Source organism: Pristis pectinata, chromosome 18 (assembly GCF_009764475.1).
Source record: "Pristis pectinata isolate sPriPec2 chromosome 18, sPriPec2.1.pri, whole genome shotgun sequence".
Lineage (NCBI taxonomy): Eukaryota > Metazoa > Chordata > Chondrichthyes > Rhinopristiformes > Pristidae > Pristis > Pristis pectinata.
This window is the reverse complement of record NC_067422.1, coordinates 6,116,224-6,140,965: the sequence shown is the minus strand read 5'-3', so window position 1 is coordinate 6,140,965 and position 24,742 is coordinate 6,116,224. Positions and strand designations below refer to the sequence as shown.

Below are 24,742 nucleotides of genomic sequence, written 5' to 3'. Positions count from 1 at the left end.
GACAGATTAGCATTTTTTAAAAATGGACTAGTAACCAAAGCCCTGGACTACTAATTTAGAGACGTTCAAATTCCATCCGGTAGTTGGGGAAGGTAAATTTAACAAATTAAACAATCTGGAACAAAAAGCTGGCATCAATAATATTGACCATAAAATGACCAGATATCACAGGAATCCATAAATGAAAATATAAAGAAATGCAGATGTTGGACATCTGAAATAAAACCAGAAATTGATGGAAATACACAGCAGGTCAGGTAGCATCTGTGGGAAGAAAAACAATTAACGTTTCGAGTCAAAGACCTTTAATCAGATCTGAAACCTTAACTCTTATTTCTCTTTCCACAGTTGCTGCCTGACTTGCTGACTGTTTCCAGCACTGCCTGCTGTTAATCATCAAAATCCATCTTAATCACTCAGACCCTTCAGAATATAGCCTATATTAATCTAAACTCCACCAATATGGTTGACTCAATTGCTCTGGCAAACCACTATATTTGAGGGATAGTTAGGGATGGATAATAAATGCTAGCTCTGCCAGAAATACAAGAACATTTATAAAAAAAAACTGTAATGATACCCTTGTTAATCTGCTGCTAAAACAGACTTGTATTTAAGAATATGCCTGCTGTTGATTGAGAAATGCTTGATGAGTGGAAGATTCGTGTAAATTTCATGGCCTCATCTACCCATTTTTCTTTTTTTGACACTCGAGGCGTGTTCTGGATACTAACACCACTGGTGGTGTTCCCAAGCATCATTCACGTACGGCATTGTTTATTGTCATAGTCTGCTCTTCTCCTCTTACAAAGAGGAAACAAACACGCACTCATAAAATCCTCCATCTAATGACTCAACAAACTAACTAAACCTGGCAAGATAGAGCACCAAGCTGAAGTTGGGCCAGCTCGGGATTAGCGTAACAAGAAGAACTCATATGTTGAAGAAATGTCACCTGATGTACACTGATCCAACTTACCACAGACTCTTCAGACCATTATTAAATCTAATGAATGTTTTGTGCTTTTTCCTTCTGTCATTACATTTAAATTTTGAAATATAATCTCTCATTGGAACACATCTCATTCCACTCTTGTCCATCAACAGCCAATTACTAGAATACTCTACTAAAAGCCAAGACACGTATGCACAGACCTGTGGGCTTTCAAGATTAATTCTGTTTCTACTTGCACTTTCTCAGGTTAATCTCATTGGACTGCACGTAGTAATTACAAGCAGTGCATTTGGTGTACTAACTATTCTCCTCACGATGCTGAGAAATAACAAACAACCACTACAAATTATACGGTGGGACTGACAAGGCAATCTATTAGGTAAAACTTTTGCTTACAGGATTGACTGCAGAATCTGGGTTGATCTGTAATGTGTAGATGTCATCTCTGGAGTACTGGAACAGTCCATAGTATGGGTTCAACATTTCATGTGATAAAAGATAGAGCCATTCCCTGTAAGTAAGAAGAAACTTCTTAACGATTTTTATACAAGTAGACATCCAATGGCAAATTTGAGGATGCACTGTGGTACGGAGTGTGGGTGGTCTTTAAGGCTATAAGATGCAATTGTTCCGCAATGTTGGCCTTGGTGCTCAGGTCAATTATACATTAAGGCTAGATTCCTTCCTTTATTTAAAACATAAACAAATATAAATAGCTACAGAGTTAAGTAATATTTGCAGAACCGATATCTTAAATTTCTACATGGCAAAGGCTAATCATTGGATTGGCTGAGACACCTTTACTGAATGAGTAAAATTAAGCACAATGAAGGGTGGTACAGTGAACAGCAGGTAGTGATGCTGCCTCATCTCTAGCAACCAGGGTTTGATCCTGATCTCCAGTGCTGTCTATATAGAGCTGGCATGTTCTCCCTATGACTACATAGGTTCCTTTGGGGTGCTCTGGTTTCCTTCCACATCCCAAAGACATGCTGATTGGTAGGTTAATTGGCCGCTATAAATTGTCAGTAAGTGTAGGGTGGGTGGTAGGAAAATCAGCTGATGGGAATATGAGAAAGAGCAGGTTACAGGAAAATAAGTGGGGGAATGGGGTTGATGTGTGTGCCCTGAAAGCTGGTACAGACATGGGCTGAGTGGCTTTCTTTTGTGTCATAAGAAAATATGAGGAAAAAAAAGTGAGTAAAGGAACATGGTCACGAGTCAGCTGCTGATTTGCAGCTGGTCACACAGCCATTACCAAATTATTCTAAAGTAATTGAGAGTCCTTTGGTATTTGACTCAGTGATAAACAAGGACTAGTTTTTACACTAACCAATTGACACTTTTTGTTTAATACTGCATCCAAACTAAAATATTTGATAGAAATTATTGTTAAACAAAAAAAGCCAAAGATTAACATAGCAATTGGAAAAGGAGCTAAACCAAAGCGTAAAAACGGGGAGAGGAGATGAAATCAGAAATGCAGTTGTATTCAAAAGTGGTGTCATTATTTTATTAGCCTAGGTTTATTAATACAATTGTTATGCTATTGCTGATTCTTCCACAGTTTTACCTGCACAACCTTCTGCCTCACCACCCCACAGCTCATTTGACCACTCTCCAGCTCCCTAAGGGCATCACGGTGCCCAAACTAAAGTTCAGAGTCAAGAGCTCAGGAAACCACAGCCTCCTGTGGGTCTGTCAATAGTTCAGGGATTATTAATTTCCAGTTTAACCAATGCATGGCAATGGTGAGGCAGTACAGTTGTCCACAAATAGTTCTGAGCTGAGAAAGGAAATTAAATTCAAGAGACTTCATGAGAAATGCAAATTAAGATTTCCCAATTGCTTAGCTGGCAAATCAACTAATCCAGCAAATTCCCAATATTTTCCCCCAAGTCTGTGCTAAGTTATTAGAGCTTGACTAGGGATGTTGGTGGACAAAGATGCTGGAAATCAAGAGGAAAATGGAATTTAAGACAATGATACTTCCAATAGCAAGTGGGCCATCAATACACACCCTTAGGGTTATGGAGCAAGACAATGGCTACTATGAAACTATCCTAGAACAGAATCAAAACTTTTAGAAGGAGAAAATTGACACAAATAAAGGGAGGGACTTAAGAAAGATACACTTCATGCCATATAAATGTGAAGGATTTCAAGATATTTTACAATGCTAAAGAACATCAGGAATTCCAAGGGCTTGGTCCAGGAAACTATCCACAAGGTGGTGCTGCACACAGATGCATTTAAAACTAAGAATGATAGCAATGCTGCAGTATTGTTTAATCAGTGAGGAAGTAGAAACACAAACATTGATGTAATTAATTTACTATAACAATTTTCTCAATTTACTTTGTGTTCAAAATAACATTCAGATAAACATCTGAAAGACATTTGGCTTTAGACTCCTACATTTGAAATTACTTTAGTGGGAACTTCCTCATCAACTACAGCAACTAGTGGTGCTTACTAATTACGTACATTGTAAAAAGACAAAACAAAACTTGTGCACCATTATTCTTAAAAGGGCTAGCCTGACAATCCAAATCACTTCAGAGGACCATTCACATGAAAAATATTTATCTTAACTATGCATAACCAGATATTGATAGTTTTAGCCTTGCATACGAAAGCAAATGCTGAAATTTATTAACAGCCAGATTTCAGTTGATGTTGCTACAAAACAAGCTGCCATCAATTAGGCTTTCCTCACTCAAAATCTGAGAACTATTCCTTTCAGGTATTGTGTACTTTATAGCAAAACCTGCTAGCATTTTTAACCTTGGTTAATCCAGTAAACTCAACAACAGAGACACAACACAGACTGCAGATGCTGGAAACCTGGAGTGACACACAAAATGCTGGAAGAACTCAGCGAGTCAGGCAGCATCTATGGAGGGAAATGGACAGTCAATGTTTTGGGTTGAGACCATTCTTTAGGACTAGTTTCTATCCAGAAAATCATCAACTATTTCATAAATTAAACTTTAATTACTACACTCATACAAATTCCCTCACCTACCCACCCTACATTGTACTGGATTGTTTTATTTTTGTTATTTGATTTTCTGACCATAAAAATGCAGGATTGTCTATATACGGTTTCAAGTCATACTGTCTCCACTCAAATCCATATCATCACCCAGCAATTGTTCATTTATCTTGCAAGTTATGTTTTTCTAAATATAATCCAATGTGCTTACCGTTAGATTAATGGAATAATTAAAGACCACCAAATATCCAGAGGACTGCTATTGGACAAAAACTAACAACTGCCTTAACCCAAATAACAGGGTCCTCTCAGGTTAATCAGAGACCTAATGCTTGAGAATATGGAAAAAAAGTAGAGCAATCTCCCACTTGCAAGGCTGCAAACAACGTCACTGTCCATAAACTGCGGCAAGGCTAGAAATCTCCCAACCTCCATCTAAAAATGGCTGACAAAGTCTGATTTGTTCCTTGCTGGGTCAATGTGCTGGACCTCAGATTGACAGGATATGTTATGATATTTAATCTATTAGTATCAATTTCAGACAATTATCATCTCAGGACGAGGAAATTGCTACAAATTTCACTTTATCACTGGAACACTGAAAGATGAAAAAGCTCATTGGTCAACAATGGTCCAAGCACTTTCAATCAGCACTGATATTATTGTGGTTGCAAACTGGCAACTAGGTTTATGTTGGGGTTGTCAAATTCCACAGTTACATTTTAAATCGTTAACTTTTGAGTATTATAAGTTTGGCAATGTCACCCTCTGCTATTATTATAACATTTTAGAGGTCTCTGCTGAACCATAGGTCCAGCTCTGAAAGCTGTCCATTCACCTTCACTTCTAGAGGGAACACCAGGTCAACTTGCTGGAGGCGCGAGTGACGACAAAAGAGACAAAGAAAAATATCCAACATGCTTTATCTTTTGTGAATCACTTACCGAGCAACACCTCCGTAATCTAATCCCTCTTCACCACGGAATTTTACCATTAGCCGTTTCCACAAGTCTTTTGGTCTCATTTTCATTACTTGCCTGTAAGACTCCTGGAACAAAGCATTTATCCATCCATTAATTAAAGAACAAGTCTGAACTATTAACCAAAAGGTATGATAAGCTACAAAACATAAAATCCCATTTCAAACAATAATCATCACCTTCTCATACCACACACAGACATATCATTGCCCATCCAAGTGAGTAGATAGGCAATCAACTCCACACTGTGTTCAGTAAACCAACATCATCCTAAGGAGCCTATTGAATTTTATGTACTTGTGGTGCAAGTAGTCTTAAAAAGATGTGACCCATTCAGTATTCCCATGGCAAACAAATGCTCCAAGCAACCTGTATGAGAAAGAAGGTTCCTATAAGGAAGACAGAAGCATATCCATAGCTTTGCTCCCTTGTTGGTGACTGCTCTGTGTGCTTTTTGCTGTTAGGACTCTTGCCCAGTCACAATTATATTGCTACAGTTCTCTAAGTTGTGTGCTCTGGCCGGCTGATCGTTTGGTGGAGCAACAACACCCTCAACTTCACTTTCGGCATGGGACTTTGGGGACTTGCGCGCTTTTAGGTCTCCGCAGACTTTCTTGTGGATCTACAATTAAAAGTTGCTCAGTTTCTGTGTTTTGATTAATATGAATCACTAAAGACATTTATTCTACTGCACCGTTGTCATTGTTGCTCCGTGCATGTGTAACAATTCGCAACGAGGATCAAAATAAGAATGGCCTCTCTACTTCAAGCATCCAATCCATTTTGGGCCACAACTATGGCAAAACCAACACCAGGAAACCTGGCTACAATGGAAGAAAACCTTCCAGGACTACATTGAACCTCGACCAGTTTTAACACTGACAGTGGAGCTGGAGGAAGCTACCAAACTCAAACTGCTTTGCATGCACTTGGGAGAACTCAGGCAGAAATACCTCGACGCTCTGCACTTACAGAACAAAGCTGAACTGGCCAGCGCGTTTGAGGCTTTAGACAATGATTGGAGGATGCAGGACCATGTCTTTACAGCACGCTTCAGGTTCTCACAGCTGCAACAGACCCCCGTTGAGAACACAGATGATTTCATCACAAGATTAACTCTGGGTGTGCAGGAATGAAAATAGAAAGACATTCAACCGAACAAATTCAAAGAAGCAATGCTTATCCAAGTGTTGATTATAGGAGTCTATGATGAGAAGGCACACAAGAACCTCCTGTCCAAAAAGCACGACTTATCTTGGGACAAAGCGTGCTCCACAGCTTGTCACAGGGAGGCAGTCAAGAGAGGCCTTACACAGACTCATCCAACCCCAGCACCACTTATTCAGGCAGTACTGGAGCGAGAGCCCCCTCCCAAAAACATCAATGTTTGCAGACCTGCAGCTTCCAGTCAAAATCACGTCAGCCTTCACAGAGATCCCATCGCTGTGGTGAAAGTCCAGTGATCCGACTGCAAACATCAAATGACCGTCTGCCAGTTCTGTCAGAAGGTAGGGCACCTCGAGAAGGTGTGCTTCGCAAAGCAACGTGCCGCAGGATGGCGACAGAATTCGACCATCAACTCCACGCAAAGAGACAGCCACTGCGAACAAGTGGACACTATCTTCCAAACCCATGAACTGGGCAACCAGAACCAGCCTCCGTACTTGGTTACGCTCACAGTGGACAACTAGCCCATGAAATTTGAGCTGGATACTGGGTCAGCCGTCACCTTGGTATGTGAATCATCTTTACACTGGATTCCAAAACTACAACCTGCAAGCTCGGTGTTTCACAGCTACACCAGAGACAGTGTCGATGCAGAGGTGGTCCACCACGGAGACCTGTTCCACTTAACGGTGCATGTTGTCAGGGGAGGCCAACAGCCCAATTTGCTGGGCAGAAACTGGATTAAAAAAACATTCCATTGGTGCTATCCTACATCAATCATATCAGAGGAAGCCCTGCATTGAATACACTACTACAAAAGCACCAGTGTGTAGTCCAAGCTGAGGCTTTGGGTCAATACTGTGGTCTGGTGGCCAAGTTCAAATCTGAAGAGAACCGCCAGCCAAATTTTTACAAGGCCCACCCGGTGCTGTGGGCCCAATGATAGAAGAACTAGACCACCTACAGAAAGTGGATGTGATAGAGTGGGTGAGCACTCAGAGTGGGCAGGTCATATCATACCCGTCCTCAAGTCCAATGGATCAGTGTGTATCTGCAGCCACTACGAACTGACCGCAAACACTGCAATAAGATTGCATATCCACTGCCATGGATCAGGGACTTGTATGCATCCCTACCTGGAAGCAAACAGTTCTCAACACTAGACCTGAAATAAATCTACAATCAGGTCACCCTGGATGAAGATTCTAAGGACGTTACGACAATCAATACACACCGAGGCCTGTTTCGGTACAAGCGGCTGCCATTTGGAGCGAGTTCTGCATCCGGGATATTCCAATGCCTTATTGATAATCTAGTGAAGGATATTCCTCACGTCTGTGCTTACCTTGATGATATTTTAGTAACTGGTACATCAGAGTCCCGTCATCTTGAGACACTAGGCAGAGTCAGAGTACTTTCCTGTTTAGAGGAAGACGGCTTTACTCCAGAGGAGAAATGCACGTTTTTGGCTGACTCGGTCAACTACCTGGGCTTCAAAGTCAACAAAACTGGTCTTCATCCACAGGAGCACAAAATCAAAGCCTTAACAGAGGCTCCACATCCACGCAGTGTGATGCAGTTACACTTGTTCCTGGGACTAGTCATGCATTACAACTGGGTTTTTAAATCAATCAGCTAGTGTTAAAGACCTTATACCGACTACTTGAGAAGTACCAACACTGGGAATGGTCAAGAATTGAGCAACAGACATTCGAACAAATAAAAACCACCCTCAGTTCTTCGTCTGTGTTGGTGCATTATGTTCTTGAAAAGCCTATAGTCATGAAATGTGACGCCTCACCGTGGGGTCGGGGCCCCCCTCCTACATCGAATGCCTCGTGGAACAGGGATGCCTACTGCTTTCGCTTGGACAATGTCTCAGGCGGAGGTAAGTTATTCACCGCTCGACCGAGAAGCCCGAGCTATTATGTTTGGCATCAAGCACTTCCATTTATACATATTTGGGCGGCTTCTCAAAATCTACACAGATCATAAGGCTTAATGGGAGAGACATGAGGTACCCAGCAAATGTCATCACTGAAAATGCAACGATGGGCATTGACCTTATCCGCTTACTCCTACACAATGGAGTATACCCCTGGAAACAAAAATGTTGTTGCCGACGCCTTAAGCAGATTCCAATTGTTGAGGGCACAGCATCCGGCACACCTCTGTTTGAGGTTGTTCACCTGTTACAAAGCCTAGATGAAACACCAATCAAAAGTCACCTCATTAGGCAGTGGACAGCCCGTGATCTACTTCTATCACAGGTAAGAGGAGCACTACAGGTTAGTTGGCCCGCCAGCCCTTCACCCGAATTTCAACCATTTACAAATCGCCAGTGTGAACTGAGCCCACAGGATGGCTGCGTGTTATGGGGCAGTCGAGTCATGGTTCCCCCTCAAGGCCGCAAGCGTATACTCTGCGATCTGTGTGACGCTCACCCTGGGGTGGTCAGGATGAAGGCACTTAGGAGAAGCTATGTGTGGTGGCCGAAAATTGACACCGATATTGAGAATATGGTGCGCATCTGCCCTATTTGTCAGGAGACACAAAAAGCATCACCAAAGGCCCCCCTTAAACCATGGGCCTGGCTGATTCTCCATTGAAGCACATTCATATCGACTATTTTGGACTGTTCTGGGGACACGCATATCTGGTTACTGTGGGTGTCCATTCGAAGTAGATAAGAGGTGTTACCTACATGTACATAGTGTTCCCCAACAACTACGATAAGTCTTTGCTATATTTGGTATTCCGGAAATGGTCGTATCCAGTAATGGCCTGGCTTTTAGGAGTGCAGAATTTAAGGAGTTTGTAGAGAAGAATGGTACTAGGCACCTGACAACTGCTCCACATCACGCAGCGTCAAATGGCCTGGCTGAGTGAGCAGTGCAAACGGTGAAATGAGGCTTTTCTGAACAAACAGAGTGATTTTATGACGAAATTAAGCCGTTTCCTTTTCCATTACTGAGTCACCCCAAACGAATTAATGGGTGCCTCCCTCACTGAATTAATATTCCAACAGACATTACGCACCAGATTGGATCTCCCTTGGCCGGCATCCAGGAATGAATTTGCAGCAAACAAGAGGCCGTGAAACAAAACTATGATACCCACACTAGGCCGCAAACGTTTGGTGCCGATGACGAGGTCCACATTCGACTCACACACGAAGAAAACTGGCACTCATCCAACATTGTAAAAGTCAAGTTGCAGAACTTGAGTTGCCAGTCAAATTGTCAGGTGATATTTGGATCACATACGCCAGCAAACTGACGGAGGACCCGACAAAGCCACAGAAGTGTCCCTTGCCAATGAATCTACCATTCAAGCAGATGAACCAATGGACACTTCATCAAGAGGGAGGATCTTCACAGCCCACCGACCTCGGAATCAGCTAATCAGGAAGACACAGAGAGAAGCCACCCGCTGCAGCAGTCCATGAGGGTGCGTCAACTGATACCAGGCAGAATAGTGGTGGAAAAACCTTCTCAAATCTTCCCCATGTCCACCCAACCTATTTTCTTCCCCTGCAGTTCCTTCTATTGTGGGGGGGGGGGGGGGGGGGGGGGGGGGGGGTGGAGGAGGTGTGGATGAACTGTGCAGAGAACGCGGCAATTGTGGCAAATTGCATGCGCATACCAGTCAGTCGATCGTCCAGCTGATCGATGGCGCGAATGTGGCAGTACGCACGCGCATACCTATATGCATGCACACTCTGGCCGGCCGATTGCATGGCGGAGGAATGATGCCCTCTGACGCATGCAACTTCACTTTTGGTGTAGGGTTTCGGGGACTCGCGCGCTTTTAGGTCTCTGTAGACCTTTTTGTGGATCTACGATAAGTTGCTCAGTTTCTGTATTTTGACTAATATGAATCAGCAAAGGTGTTTATTCTACTGCACCGTCATCATTCTTGCCCCGCGCATACCTAACAGAATCAACATACAAACTCAATTGGAAATCAAAACTGATTTCAGAGACAAGCTAGTTTTGAACAAAAAGAAACTAAATTTAAAGGATTAAAACAACAAGAACTGCATTGCAAATTGCAAAATACTTCTGATAAAAGAACATATCCAGATGAGGGAATAAAGAAAGATCAGACAAATTCATGAAAAATTTAAAGCAGCAGACAAGCATCATATGAAATCAGGTTTGCCAGTATATCAACCAGCAAGATACTCTATCTATACAGGCCACCTGCAGAGCATTTGTCTTGGAACAAATGCTCTTTACACAACTCTGTGCAGACTGACTGGCAAGAGTCCGTGTTTGGAAACCGTATCATTTCTTTTGCTGCAATTAGAAACTGTGCTAGAGTCTCTCAAAAACCTTCACAGAAATAAATCAAAGCTATTTACCATCAGCTATTCTGCTTCTAAATTTTCGAAAGAGAATAAAGGAGAGTCTCTACCTCAAATATCTCTTCCCTGGAAACCTCAATGCGACAGTGACCAGCCTGGGGCTGCTGCTGTGACAGCTCTTGTCTGAGGATCTTGAGCTTTTGGACCAAGTCCCGTTTATATCTAGGCACGGTAAGGCATTCAGCTTCATCAGGCAGGAGAATCGGAGGGGCCGGAGGGGGTTGCTGCTGTTGTTGCTGTTCTTTCAGGTGGTTCTGGCGACTGGATAGAAAAACAGAAGGATGATGAGAACAAGAACACTTTAAAATTGATCTAAAGAGTGCTCTGGGAATTTATGGTACATCCCAGGGAGATTTTGAGTTACACATCATCAACATATGCAGAATCAGACAGATCCTCTCTCTTCACCTCTACAGCACAGTAAGAAGCAATAAACTGCATCAGCTATTGTTTCCAACAGAAATCTTTGTTTAAATTGATGGAGATTAAAACTGATTTAGACCTAGGAAGACAGGACTGTTGCATGAGGAGAGATTGGGTTAACTAGGCTTGTGTTCATTAAAGATTGGAAGAATAAGAGGAGATCTCATTAAAACAAAGAACTGATGGGGCTTGCAAGGAGCATGTTTCCCTTGGCTGGGGAGTCTAGAACCAGGGGTAACAGTCGAGATATGGGGTACTATTCTATGTCCCTATGTTTGTACTCCTCCCTCAAAGAGCACACCAACATATCCGATGTAGAGATGTGCGAAGTTATACATTTGGGAAGGGCAAATCAAGTAAGGGAATACAAAATAAGTGGTAGGCTACTGAGAAATGCAGAATAGAAGGATCTAAGAGTATATGGTCATAGATCCCTGAAGGTAGAGCCAGCTGCACCACTGTCTCTCACTAATTTTCTTTTACAGGGAAGGCTGAGGGGAGATATAAATTAAAGTGCATAAAATTGTGAGAGGCCAAGATAGGGTGAAGAAGACTGTTGAAGTAAAAACAGAAAATGATGGAAACAGCAGGTCAGGCATCTGTGGAAAGAGAAACAGAGTTAATCTCAGGTTAAAGACCCTTCACCAGAACTGCAAAAGATGCATTTCACTGTGTTTTGATGTACATGTGACTAATAAAGATATTTTATCTTATAAAAACAGGGAAGGAGAGAAAATAAGTTACTATTTAATTGCAGGGAGGCTGGATGAGGGATGGAGGAATACGACAACTGGCATAATTCTGATACGATAAGAAAAGTGTGGCCCTGGGGATAAGCTGTGAATGGCATCATCTTTCCCTCCCCTTTTGATGAGACTATTCCCTTTGTGACTCCCTGGTCTGCTCTTCTGGTGCCACCAAGCACCCCACTTCTTGCAGCACTTCCCCATGAAACCATAAAGAGTTGCAACATTTGTCCTTTTGGTTCCCACAATCCAGGGACCCAAATAGTCCTTCCTGGAGAAGCAGCAATTCAGTTACACTTCTTCCATCCTAGTAAACTACATCTGGCATTCAAAATGTGATCTCCTCTACATCGGAGCAAACGAACGCAGATTGGGTGACCGCTTTACGGAGTGCCTACATTCATTCTGCAGGGGTGACCCAGCTTCTTGTTGCCCACCACTTCAATCCTCCATCCCACTCCCACTCTGACCTGTCTGCATCCTCCTGCACAGTTACAATGAGGCCCAACATAAGCGTGAAGAACAACACCACGCCTTCTGCCTAAGGGTGGTGCAGTCTTTTGGACTCAAGTTTGAATTTACAACTTCATCTAACTTGCCTTTTCTTTGTAATAGGCCAGGTAATTCATCTTTGATATTAGCTCAGTTTTTTCTATCTTCTTTAGAAGTCTTGCCAGCTGGGCATGTTCTGCAGCCCTGCATTTTGCATCTTTTATGCTTCTGTCTGCATTTTCACTTTCTAACTTCCTTCACAGATGTTATGAACAAGGGAGCAAGTTCCTTCTGGCCCATTAACATATCGACCAAATGCTGTCATTTACAGCTTATCCCCATGACAATCCTGGCTTCACCTTACAGATATTCCCTGCTTACTAAATGGTCCCCACTGTCCCTATCATTGATTGGTCGAATCAATGCTATTAAAATGACTATTTTACCTCAATTTCTGTATCTATTTCAGGCGATTCCAACCTTTATCTCTAAATCCTTTTTTGATATTATTGATTCTAAAATTCTTTCATATATGTGGCAGAATAAAAATCCACGGTTAAGTAAGAAATATTTACAGAAATTAAAAAAGGATGGCGGTATGGCTTTGCCTAACTTTAGATTTTACTATTGGGCAATTAATATTCGACATTTAACTTTTTGGACACAAGATTTAAATGCAATTCAATGTCCATGATGGGTGTATCTCGAGCATGAGTCAGTGCGAAGGTTTTCATTGGCTTCTATTTTAGAGCCTCGCTCCCCTTTGCGCTTTCTAAATTGAATAAACAGATATTCCCTTTGTCCTACCCATCCTTACCTCATTCTCCAAGCAACTTAATCCCAATTTATTTTCTCTCCATCCTAGTTCAGACAAACTAACATGTTAACTTTTTCTCTTTTCACAGATGCTGCCTCACCTGCCAGATGCTTCCAGTATATTTCATTTATATTTCAGATTTCCAGCATCTGTAGTTTTTTCTGATTTCCATTGACTGCTGGATAGGAAAGCTCTTATCTTTATAAACAAGACAACCACAAGGAGCATAGATTTAAGGTAATTGGCAGAAAGTGTAGGGGAGAGTTGAGGAAATATTTTTTTCACCCAAATAGTGCCAGGGGTCTGGAATTCACTGCCCGAAAAGGATGCTTGGGGCAGAAAACCATAATACATTGGACAAGTATCTGGATGAGCACTTAATGTGCACAACCACAAGACGATAGATCAAGAGCCAGGACATGGGATTAGTTAGAATAATTAATTCTTGGCTGTCCTGAACATGACTGACCAAATGACCTATACCTATTGGTGCATTCCAATGATTCTATGCACATTCCTTCTATCGGTAATTTCTGGATGGCAATTAGGAGACACGTGTTTCTCTCCTTAAAAGCAGGAAAACGCAGCAAATGTGGCACCACACTAGGTTCACACGGGACAGGATAAAAATCACCTTTGTGACTATAGAACAAATAAGGTTCAGAAATCCAGTTTAGATTATTTTTATGTCAACATATTAAAGGAAAATATGTGCCCCTTGTTTTTTTTTTGAGTAGTTGTAGATGGTGAATAGGAAATGCAGAAATCAGGGAAATGGGATGGAGAATCAGAAACTTTCCTCTAACAGTGACTAGATTTCAGAAGTTATTCATTGACCACAATATGCTTCTGAATTCAGAGGCTGAAAAAGGCACTGCATAAGCAATTTTTTTCCCCTCCTAGTAACAGAAAAGTAATTTTCCCACAACAGTTTTCCCAACCTCAAACTCCTACTCTGAAGAGTGACAGCATGACAGCAAACTGGTATACATTAAAAATGTTTTTATTTAAGTACTTGTGGGGTCATTCTAAAACAATGCTGATTGCAAATCTCGGGATTTTACAGCAGGGACCCTGGTAGAGAGCAAGAGAACAGAGACAGGAGAAAAAATAAAATTTCTGCCAAATAGAAACCCTTCTTCAGTCTAACCCATAATCTAATTAATACAGCAGCTGCATGAGAAAACATTTATAGACTAAACAAGGTCATTCTGAAAGCAATAGTAATTCTGGACTGCTGATTCTTGCTTCCACCAATCGTCAGGGCCAAAAAGAACATCTCAGATTTAAGAGTACCATTTCAAAATACAACAGATTGCCAATCCTTACACCTTTGATCTAAGCTCTGTACCACATCATGTTCCAAGTAACTGATTGGCAAGAGCCTATTACTGACAAAATGCTGTTTGTATTAGCAACCTGGCTGGGACAGTGTTCCTGGCTGGCTGACCACAGGAATGAGGGAATTTTTCAGTACTACCCATTGGCAATAAAACTAGAAAAATCTTTGGCAATTGTTGCAAATCTCTGCAGCTCATAAACAGATGGCCTTTCAGGTACTTTTGATTCATTGTTTTAATGGTATGTTTTAAATAGCTATAATTTGAAGGATAATAAACTTCTGTGTCTCTATTTAAAATTGCCTAGCTACTCTAAAGAACACCTCCAAATAAAATGAATTTCACTTTTGGGATTATAGTTCTTAAAGTTTTCACATTTACTCTGTGCTGCAAACAGTTTTCTGAAACAAATATCCAAGTTCAAAAGCTGAAAGAGGGTACAAAGCATATTTTAGAAGCTAAACCAAAACTTCAGTTTTAACAATGCTGATGAATTTTTCACGATTTCTAAATTAGTGAGGGAATGATTTCTAAAACAGTAAGAAACTTAAAACAAAAATTAACCTCGTATCGGAGAATCATTTGTTTTAACTTATGGCTTAAATTTAATTTCAGATTCTCATGGCAATTTCTGTGCGACTTGCATTCCTTCTATTTGCCTCAAACATTTGGCTGACATCAACCAAAGGAAACCCCTTGGAGTGCACCTGCTATACAAGTCAGGGCACTGGTCGTTTCAGGTTACGTTGTAACTCATCTTAGCCTCTTCATAAATTTGTTAGGTGGTTCCAAATTCTCCACAGAGACCAAAAGGGTGGAAAATATAAAATGCAAAAAATTTTAAATAAAATGTTGTTTACAAAGTACACGTTCTGGTTATTCTCTGCAGTTTCTCCTCGCCCTCAGACAAAACTCAAAACAGCCTTCTCTTTCCACCAGTAGTTTTTACACTAGCAAGAGTTATTATTTTTGGATAAAAATTCCCATGCTACTGGCCACAAACTACTTTCATCTTGGTGAAAGACTAGACTATGAATGAGCCAGGGCTTAACTGGCAGCAATATAAATCTTGCTTAGTGCAAAATCATGATGAAAATCATAGACACAGCCATGCAAACACACATCACACCTTGCAACAATGTACAATAATTAATTAAGTGCATAAGAAATGAGGAGCAGCCCATATAGAACCTCAAGTCTACTCCACCATTGTGAAGACCATGGTTGATCTGCTGTTTGGCATGAGCTTCACATCTCTGCCAATAGCCTTCGATTCTCTATAGTATAAAAATATGTACCTTGGCTTTGAATATACCGAATGATTCAGTGTCCACAGCCTTTTGGGTTACAGAACTTCAAAGATCCATGGGTTTCTGAGAGAAGAAATTCCTCCTCATCTGAGAGGAGCACTGTCCAGCTCTGCTTGGTCTCTCCTGCTATGGAGAATCTTTCATCCCTGGAACCAGTCCTGAGAATTTTCTCCATGCTTCCTCTATGGCAAATACGCTTTTGTTCGGAAAAGCTGACGCAATTGTTCACAATACTCCAGGTGCAGTCCAAGTCCAACATAACTGCATCAAGACATCTCTGCTCCTGCCCTCAAATCCTTGTACAGGTGACCCCCACGTTATAGAGGGGTTATGTTCCTAGAAAGCAGTCCTTGTTGCAATTTTCTGTAATGCAAACCCCCTTCTCCTATTGAATCCCATGTTATAAGTGGAGATGCATTGCTACTGGATGTTTTTCCTCTCATATTAAGCCATTCTATCGGTAATAACAAAGTGACCCTCTGCCATTATTTAATAGCTGAGGCCAACATTAGACTCAGGGCGTGGACAAGGTTCACTGAAGGAAACAACAAATTTTGTCAATTTTTATTTTTATTCAATCAATACCATGAGGCAATAAGATTTGGAAGTGACGCCACCGCATTGATTGGATTGGTAGTCACAGCTGAGTCCCTCTTCTTCAGTCCGAGGTCATGCGAACAGACGTCTCAGAGTGCAGCACTCTCTTGTGGAGCGAGGAAAGGGTGCTCCTTTCCTCCTCCTCGTGGTTTAGGAAGTGGGGATATCAGGGAAAGGGATGGGATTCGAGGATCTGGGTTCACAGGAGAAAGTTGGTGTCGAAGGAATTCAGCGCATAATGGGTTAAAGGGCAGTGAGTTAATGGGAGTGGAATAAAGGCCGATGGATTACTTTAAGGAGCTGGCCGTTGCTTCTGTGGCTCCCCACAATGCAGCACATCAGAAAAAATGCCTTGCAGATGAAAAGCACAGCAGCGCTGCACTCCGAGACCTCTGTTCAAGTCCTTGGACTGGAGGGGGAGTGACAAAGGAGGGACATGGCTATGACTGCCATTGTAATTGACGTGGTGACGTCATGTCCAAATCTCATTGCCCCACACTACTGAATGACTAAAATTAAAAAACTGGCAACATTTGTTGTTTCTCTCACATTTTGTATTTCCTTCATAAACTCCATAAGAGCAAATCTTAATCTGTTTCTCAAATCTTTGGGTAGTGATTTGCGAATTCTGTAAGGGAAAATTTCTATAACCCTGACAGCTGTATGCAGGAAATGTCTGTAATGAAAGCCAACATATCATTTGCCTTCCCAAGCACTTGCTGCACCGACATTTTGGCTTTCAGTGACTCTTATACAAGTCCTAGGTGTGTGTTTCTGACCAACAACATTACTCAATCTCTCACCATTTGAGAAAGAAACCCTGATTTGTGTTTTGTGCATTGTATCTGCCCTGTTCTTGCCCACATGCTCAGCTTGTCTACATCCCATGAAGTTTCAACAAATTGATATTATTGGCATGATGAAAATGCTCTAATTGATATACTAATTACACACATCAAGATGCCATTCAACAGACAAGCACAACTTCACACATTTTAGCTTGTATCCTGAGACGCAAATGAAAGCTAACAAAGCACATTACTCATAAAAAGTGTAAATCAAGCTGCAAAATTTGATACCAAAAACAAAAATTAGGATGCTGCTGCCCTAGAATCATTCTAATAGACTTGGCTTTGAAATAAATAAGACAGCAAGAGTTTCCCCATACTTTACTTATGCATACACACTAAACTCACCAAAATTAAGAGTCATCCTCAATTGTATGACAACTCATAATGACATCAACAATCAGTCTGGCAATTTGAAGTAATTCTTATAAGTCGGGAATCTCAATTCTTTAGCTTTTAATTGTTAAAGAAAATTGTTCATCACTTTTTGTTTGTTTTCTCTCTCTCTCTTTATCCCATCTTTTTCCACAACCTCGAAATATTTTAGAATTGAATTAGATCTCAACTCTCTTCCCAATTCAGATTCTGCACATCTTCAACAATTCTTCAATCTGATTTTTCAAGGACATACTCAGTTTACATTATTCATGCACTCAGATCACTTTTGAAGGTAAAGAACCTACATAGTCCTCCAAGTACAAAATCCTTTTAAGAGCCAAAAAGCAAAAGCAATTGTGACATTGGCTGTTCTTTGCAAAATCGAGGCTGTTTAGATAGTCTCATCAGCAAAAAAAAATACACTTAGTATTAATTTATAGCAAGATATCTACACACTGACAAGGAACGTATTACTACTTTCAAAGCCCTTTGCTGTCACGAGTTCTATTAATATTAATCATCAGACTTTCATGCAACTAAATGAGTTGACCTTGCCCCACAATGAAATGCGAAGTTTGTTCTGAACATAAGAATACAAAAAATAGGAGTACGCCATATGGGCCATTAAGTCTCCTTCACCATTCAACGATATTGTGGCTGATCTTTTCCTGCACTATCTCAATATCCCCTGATTTCTCTCATGTCCAGATATCTACCCATTACAGTTTTGAATAGAAAGACCAGCTCTCCAGGGAAGAGAATTCTGAGGATTCATCACTCTTTAAAAGGAGGAATTCTTTCTTGTTTCAATTATAAATTGTCTACCCTTATTTTGATATTGTGATTCTAGCCTCCTCACCCAGGGGAAAACATCTTCATGTCATGCTAGGAAACTGCAAGCTCACTCAATTTTCTGTGTTTTGGAACATAAAATTTCCCCTATGATGCAACCACTGAGCAGCAGCTAGGCTGGGATTCTTACTAGAAGTCCCAAAGAATGGGTGACTAAATTGTACCACATGGTACAGCTTCACTTAAGAAAATTTTAAGCTTTAACCAGCTTACCACATAACTACCCCTAAACTGAGCACAGATAGTGGACAACAAACATTAATGTTGTAAATTTATTTCATCAAGAGTCAAACTATCTGCAGAGCACATAAATACAACAGTATTAACCATTCTGGGCCACAGCCCTCCAATGCGATCAAATATACGCTTGTTTTGACCATCAACTCCAGTGTCAAACTCAGAATCAAAAAACTAGTTGTACTGCAGAATCTCCTTGAGGTTTGGGATTATTAGCTCCCTATAACAAAGCCTCCACAATATGCGATGTAATTTAACAGTTCACTTTAATTGCCATCAGCCGCTCCAAAAGGTAGCAACAAAAAAAAGGGCACCATCACTGGCAGCAGCAGGAACACTACCAAAAGTGCTGGCTTTGGCATGCATCTTATTACTGGGGGATACAATAAAACTTCAGCTTTGTCCATCCAATGAAACATGGCTGAAGTTTTTATAAAAGGGGGAACTTGAGATACAGAATTACTTCAGCAGCAGTTCAAATTCTTATAGTGCCTCCAAGTGCTTCACAGGAACAGTTCAAAATGTTGGCCACTAGGTAAACTCTCAGATAAAAATTGCCTAAATGTTCATTCTGTTCAGAACAGTAAAGGCAGCAGCACAACTTAATCTTTCAGTAGGACCCATTCATCAACTTGTACAGAAACTTAACTGCCTCTTTTAGATGCTGACTGCCTTTTGGGCTAACCACCTTCAATTGCGTCATCAGTGACCTTCCTTTTACTATTAGGTCAAAAGCACTGGTGTCTGTAATGATTGCACAATGTTCAATTGTATTTGCAACTGCTCAAACAATGAAGCAAACTTGTGCCTCCATGCAGCAAGATCCAGAAGTTATTCAGGCATGGGTTGATAAATGGTGCTCAAGTGCTAGACAATGACCATCTCCAATAAGAACATGTATCTTTTGCTTTAGTATTGCCAAGCCTCCCTCCATCTATGCTACCATACACCAGACACTTAACTGGACCAGCCACATAAGTACCATGGCTACAAGAGAAGTCAGAGGCTGGGTATTTTACAGCTGGTGGCTCATTTCCGACTCCCCAAAGCCTTTCCACAATCTACAAGTAACAAATCAAGAACGTGAGGCAACATTCTCCACTTGTCTGGCTGAGTGCAACTCAAACAACACTCAAAAGCCTGTCCTGATGCAGGGTTTTGACTGGAAACATCGTCAACAATTTCTTTCCTCCCACAGATGCTGCTCGACCCGCTGAGTTCCCCCAGCGGATAGTTTGTTGCTCCAGATTCCAGCATCTGCAGTCTCTTATGACTCAAAAATCTTCAGGGTCCAGGACAAAGCAGCTCACTTGGTTGGTACCTTACCCAACATTCTAAGCATTCACTCTCTCCACTACCAGCACACATGGTTGCAGAATGCACCAGTCTTCAACTGCACTACAGTTGCTCACCCTAGGTGCCCCCAAAGCTGTGACATTTATCAAGGAACAGAAGGGAACATGGGAAAATTAGGGAAATTTAGGATCAGCAATAACTGCCGGCATTACCAGTGATGTTCATATCCTATAAATAAACTAAAAATCCATTTCCTGTATTCATTTATTTTTGTTTGATGCTCCCACTTTGACAGCTTTTTCAACCCAACAGCTTGTCTACTTTAGGGAAATTACTGATTGATTAGATAAATGCTGACGAGAATGAGAATATATGATAATGACCACAAAACTATATGCTTCAGACATTTCCTTTACTTACACATAAGAGGAAGCACTGCTTGTAGAGATCACAACGTTGCACAAATTGTTTCCAAATATCTTTGGAAACTGATGCATCTCAATTGGTATATATTTTAAAAAAACCACAGATGCAACTTTAGTGTCTGCCTTTTAAACCTCAGACTTTGCCATTAACCACCTGCCAGACAACCTTTTCAGAAGAGGCACGTAGCCAAGTCTAAAGCCTTGCTTTTTACATTGCTTGAACAATTTACTGAAACTTGCAATATTAAAACTGTATTCTAAAGTAGTGGTTTTCTGAACTGTTTGCTCTGAAGTCAGAAACCCCTGCTATGGTAGAATTCTATGCAGGCAACGCTGCTGCCTCTTGAGTTCTTGTCCTTGTTCACATGAAAGTCCAAACAGTGCTGCCTCTTGAGTTCTTGTCCTTGTTCACATGAAAGTCCAAACAGTCAGTCAGTTAACTATTTTACTAAGAAAGTAATCCTTACCTTATCAACCTGCTATCCTTCCCGGTAGATGTTAAGCAAATATTTCCCACTTGTGAGGTGGGGAGAAGGGCAGGAATAATGGAGAAAGGGAGAATCCAAAACTGGAGACAGGAAAAAAACCAGGATGTGCTGAAATGGTTAAAGTATGTTGGTTGAGAATATGCTCTTATGATGTAAAGTCTTTGTGTGTCTGTCTGTCTGTCTGTGAGTGTGGGGGTGGGGGGGGGGGAGCGGAGCAGAGAGAAGAGGTTGAAAGAGAAACGGGTAACAGAGCTGCAGAGTTCAATGTCCCTTTGTTCAAATTCAGGCCTTCTTTATTTCCAGAAACCGGCCAACTCAGCAGAGACATTGGATGAGACCTCCATTATCTTTAATTGAATGGCCATTTCGTACAGAGAACATAATGTGTATACAAGTTTTTTAAAAGAAATTTTTCTTGAAGCATCAAAATGAAGCAACATGAGTATAAACAACTGAAACACTTGCCACTTCCTCAATGCCACCACTGATATCCACATCAGCCATTTCAATATCAGATGTTCCACTAGTGGAAAGCAATGCCTGTTCTGACTACAAATGAATGCAAATCTCAGCAGACTATCGATAATGTGTCATTATGATGTTTCAATTTTCATGAGCTATGAACAGACTTGTTATGAACAGTAACAAAAAACTACTCAAAATTATTTGAGGCCAAAAAGCCTGGAAAAGAATTTGAGGAAGAAAAACAGGACATTTCACTCTTGCGATCTAGCTTCTAAAACATGCACAAATCACTTGTATCTGTAAATATGATTGTTAACTCATTCTAACGCCAGTAGTTTGAACACTAATTCTTCAAAGCTTGGGAAATGCATTTAGAAACTACTTGCTTTTTGAATTGAAAATAAATCATTCACATGGTTTCAGAAAGCGAATGGAATATAAATTAAGTGGAAAAGACATTTTAAGACTGCTGAATATACATCTAGAACATGGTCTTATTCGCAGTTCAATACGGCAAACTAAAGTCATATCAATGAAGTAACAACTTGAATTGCTTCAGCCAACTGTGTCTTAACACTAACAAACTGAGGTTATTATAGACTCTGTGGTGTCGCTGATATCGAGACATCCCAGGGCAAAGATCAGTGTTCCTTTTGATGAATTACATCTGCCAAGTCTGAGTACTATTCCTGCTTGTGTGTGCATGACGTGAAGGAGGAAGCTTGCATGGGACTGGAGACTCCAAGACAAATAAAAGGGCTTCATTCTTGCTCCATGTCCCTCCCTTCACAAATGTCAACAGGAAGTCTCATCTTATTCATTACTTGCATGGCAGACACCATTGTGGAGCCAACTAATAAAACTATTCTGAGATCTAAGCACACATTGACCCCAGAAGTTGAGAACAGTGAATGGACTATTCATATGGCACCTAGAACTCAGATAAAACAGGGAAGGAATTTGATTGGTTAGGGAAAAGTTCCCTGTTCCTCTTTCTTAAATGGCAATGCATAGAAAATTTTTAAAAAGCGATTAAAATAGGAATAGTGTAAATGGGTGATTGATGGCCGGCGAGGACTTGGTGGGCTGAGGGGCCTGCATTCATGTTGTATCTCTGAGTGGTATCAGATAGAAATGATAGATCAAAATTGTTCAATCACAACGTTGTCTTGGAATAAAGCAAAGAAAATTTAATAGTGCTAACTCCTTTTTAAGTAAGGTCAGATATATACTTCTGACAGTGTTTATTAAAACAGCACATCTTTTTAGCACACAGGATAAGTATGTATGTTTTAGCAATATAAAGCAGCATTACATCAGAAGGACAACTAATTAAGATACATAAGAATACACTTGCACGATACAGTTGTAAGGATCTTTGTACTCTTAATTTAAATCCTTTTTTATTCACGGTTCAATATTTGAGTCTTTTAATACAGTTGACATTTCAATATTCAGGAAAATAAATTATCATTTATAAGTTTTAGAGCTATTCTCGTTCTGTTGGAGATAATTCTCAGCATAACCACAACTTGGCTGGAATTATAAACATCAAAGCTAATGAAAGCTTCAAACTGTACAGCTGAACAGAATAAGCCACAGGAAGCTTTGTATACACCTGGTAATTAGGCAGAAAGATAGATCATGAAGTTCAATCTAGAGAATGCAAAGTACTTTACATGGGACAAAGAAAAAACACAGGAAGGAACTGCTAGTTAAATGGTAAGAATTTGAAAGAGATCCAATTTATTGTTGGCCTAGCTTCCAAGAATGAGGCAAATGAGATTTTGGGATGTATTAAAATACTATATTTAGCCAAAATACTGAGGCACCCCTGCCCCTTTATAAATCACAACTACACTTAGAATTGTGCGTATGGTTTCTGGTCACCACAGTATAAACAGGTTTCCAAAGGGGCTAAATAATGTTGACCATGACCATTTGTAAAGTGCAGCAGCAGGCTAATTTCTAAATTAGTCTGCAGAAACAATTTTAAACAATTTCAAGGAGCAAGTGCTCAATCTACAGAACAGCTTCCCCACAGACAGTAGTTAGTACTGATTAATCTTGCAAATAAGATCATTTTTCGGAAACAAATACTTGGGATGTGAAGTAAATGATCTGATACAATATTTGGTAAATGTAGCATGCTGAGGTGTATCATTGACTCACAGATTGATTATTTTAGCTACAACTCTTGTTTAATGATGCAACTACTAAGAGAGTGGAACATGATTAAGATGGGCCAAGGCTTTTCTTCATCCAACAATTTATATGCTTCAATGAAATACAGGTCTACAAATCTATTGAGTTAAGGCTTGAAACTCCCATAACGCTAATACGAACAGCAGATTCCTTGCATTTGGGCTTCATTTATCTATTTTGCCTCAGCATCACAAAACAGAGCCCAATGTAATCAATATGTCAAAGAAAAATACTGAACACAGCAGATTGCATTCCCAGACAGCAACCCCTCTAATAACTACCGCAAAACCTTGCTGACATAAATAAATTTAGCCAGCGCTTTTTTCAGAATAAGAGGCAAGTTTGCGCAGGAATTACATTAATCAAACTATAGAGATTTTTAATGAGAACCCATAAAAAAAATTGCACAAGTTAAACATTATACCTATTGCATAAATCATAAAAGTTAGTGACATCACATTTTAAAGGTTAGAAATAAATGAGTGCTCGTCATAAAATCTGGGACGACGTGGTTTTTATTCCCCACAGTTTCGTTTCAGTAAAGAGCACACAATTTATACTGAAGGGCATAAAAATGCCCAACATACACAGAAGATTTTTAAACATTCAAACTTAATGGGATTATACACAGCAAAACTCACTAAATTAATGAACTGGGGACTCTGTTCCCAAATCAATCCCTTTTTGACTTGCTATTTATTGGATGATTAACAAAATAAATTTAGATAAAACTGATTCTTAAATCACTTCTTGTGATTGACTGTCACTATCAAAAAAGTGTGCTTCGTTGAATATTTAAGCATTGCATAATTATATTAAAAGTGTTCCTACAAAGTGAGAATATACCACAGACTTCTGGGCAAATTATTTTATATTCTTTTCTTTTGTTAAAGGTCCTTCAAATTTAATTAACTTCAAATACATCCTGACTGCAAGTGGAAGACAAACAGTTCCCAGTTTCTGTCAAAGCTGTCCAGCAATGGCTGTTAACATGAATACAGCAGCTTTCATGCAGAACTAGCCTCTTCTCCTCAAGAGGATGAACCTGACCTCACTATGGATCCTGGCAGCCAACAACTTCCAGCCCTCCATTGTATGACACAACTCATTTTCCAATGTGATGGATCACCCATATTATGCAATCTAGCAATAAGACTATTATTCACAACTAAACATAGTGTGAATGTTTTTGAAAATCAGACTGGATCTGATTGCAGAAGATTGCCAAATCTGATGGCAGTAAGAATAAGACTTCAATGGAGGAAACAGTCCAAGATGATGGAAACATGAAGTCAACTACCAGCCCTATGTAAGTTTGCTATGGAAAAAAATAAGTCTAGGGTATTAGTTGCCC

General features: G+C 40.4%; 1 protein-coding gene across 3 annotated transcripts in view; it reads right to left on the bottom strand.

Annotated features, from left to right (window-relative positions):
* The window catches only part of smurf2 (SMAD specific E3 ubiquitin protein ligase 2), a 206,396-nt gene that overhangs the window by 14,178 nt on the left and 167,476 nt on the right, over positions 1-24,742 (bottom strand). For all 3 annotated transcript variants that reach the window (XM_052032635.1, XM_052032636.1, XM_052032633.1), the window contains 3 exons: positions 10,520-10,730; positions 4,898-5,001; positions 1,352-1,466 (listed from right to left, as the gene is read on the bottom strand). In XM_052032635.1, the coding sequence (XP_051888595.1) occupies positions 1,352-1,466; positions 4,898-5,001; positions 10,520-10,730 (430 nt within the window). The remainder of the gene's footprint in view (positions 1-1,351; positions 1,467-4,897; positions 5,002-10,519; positions 10,731-24,742) is intronic.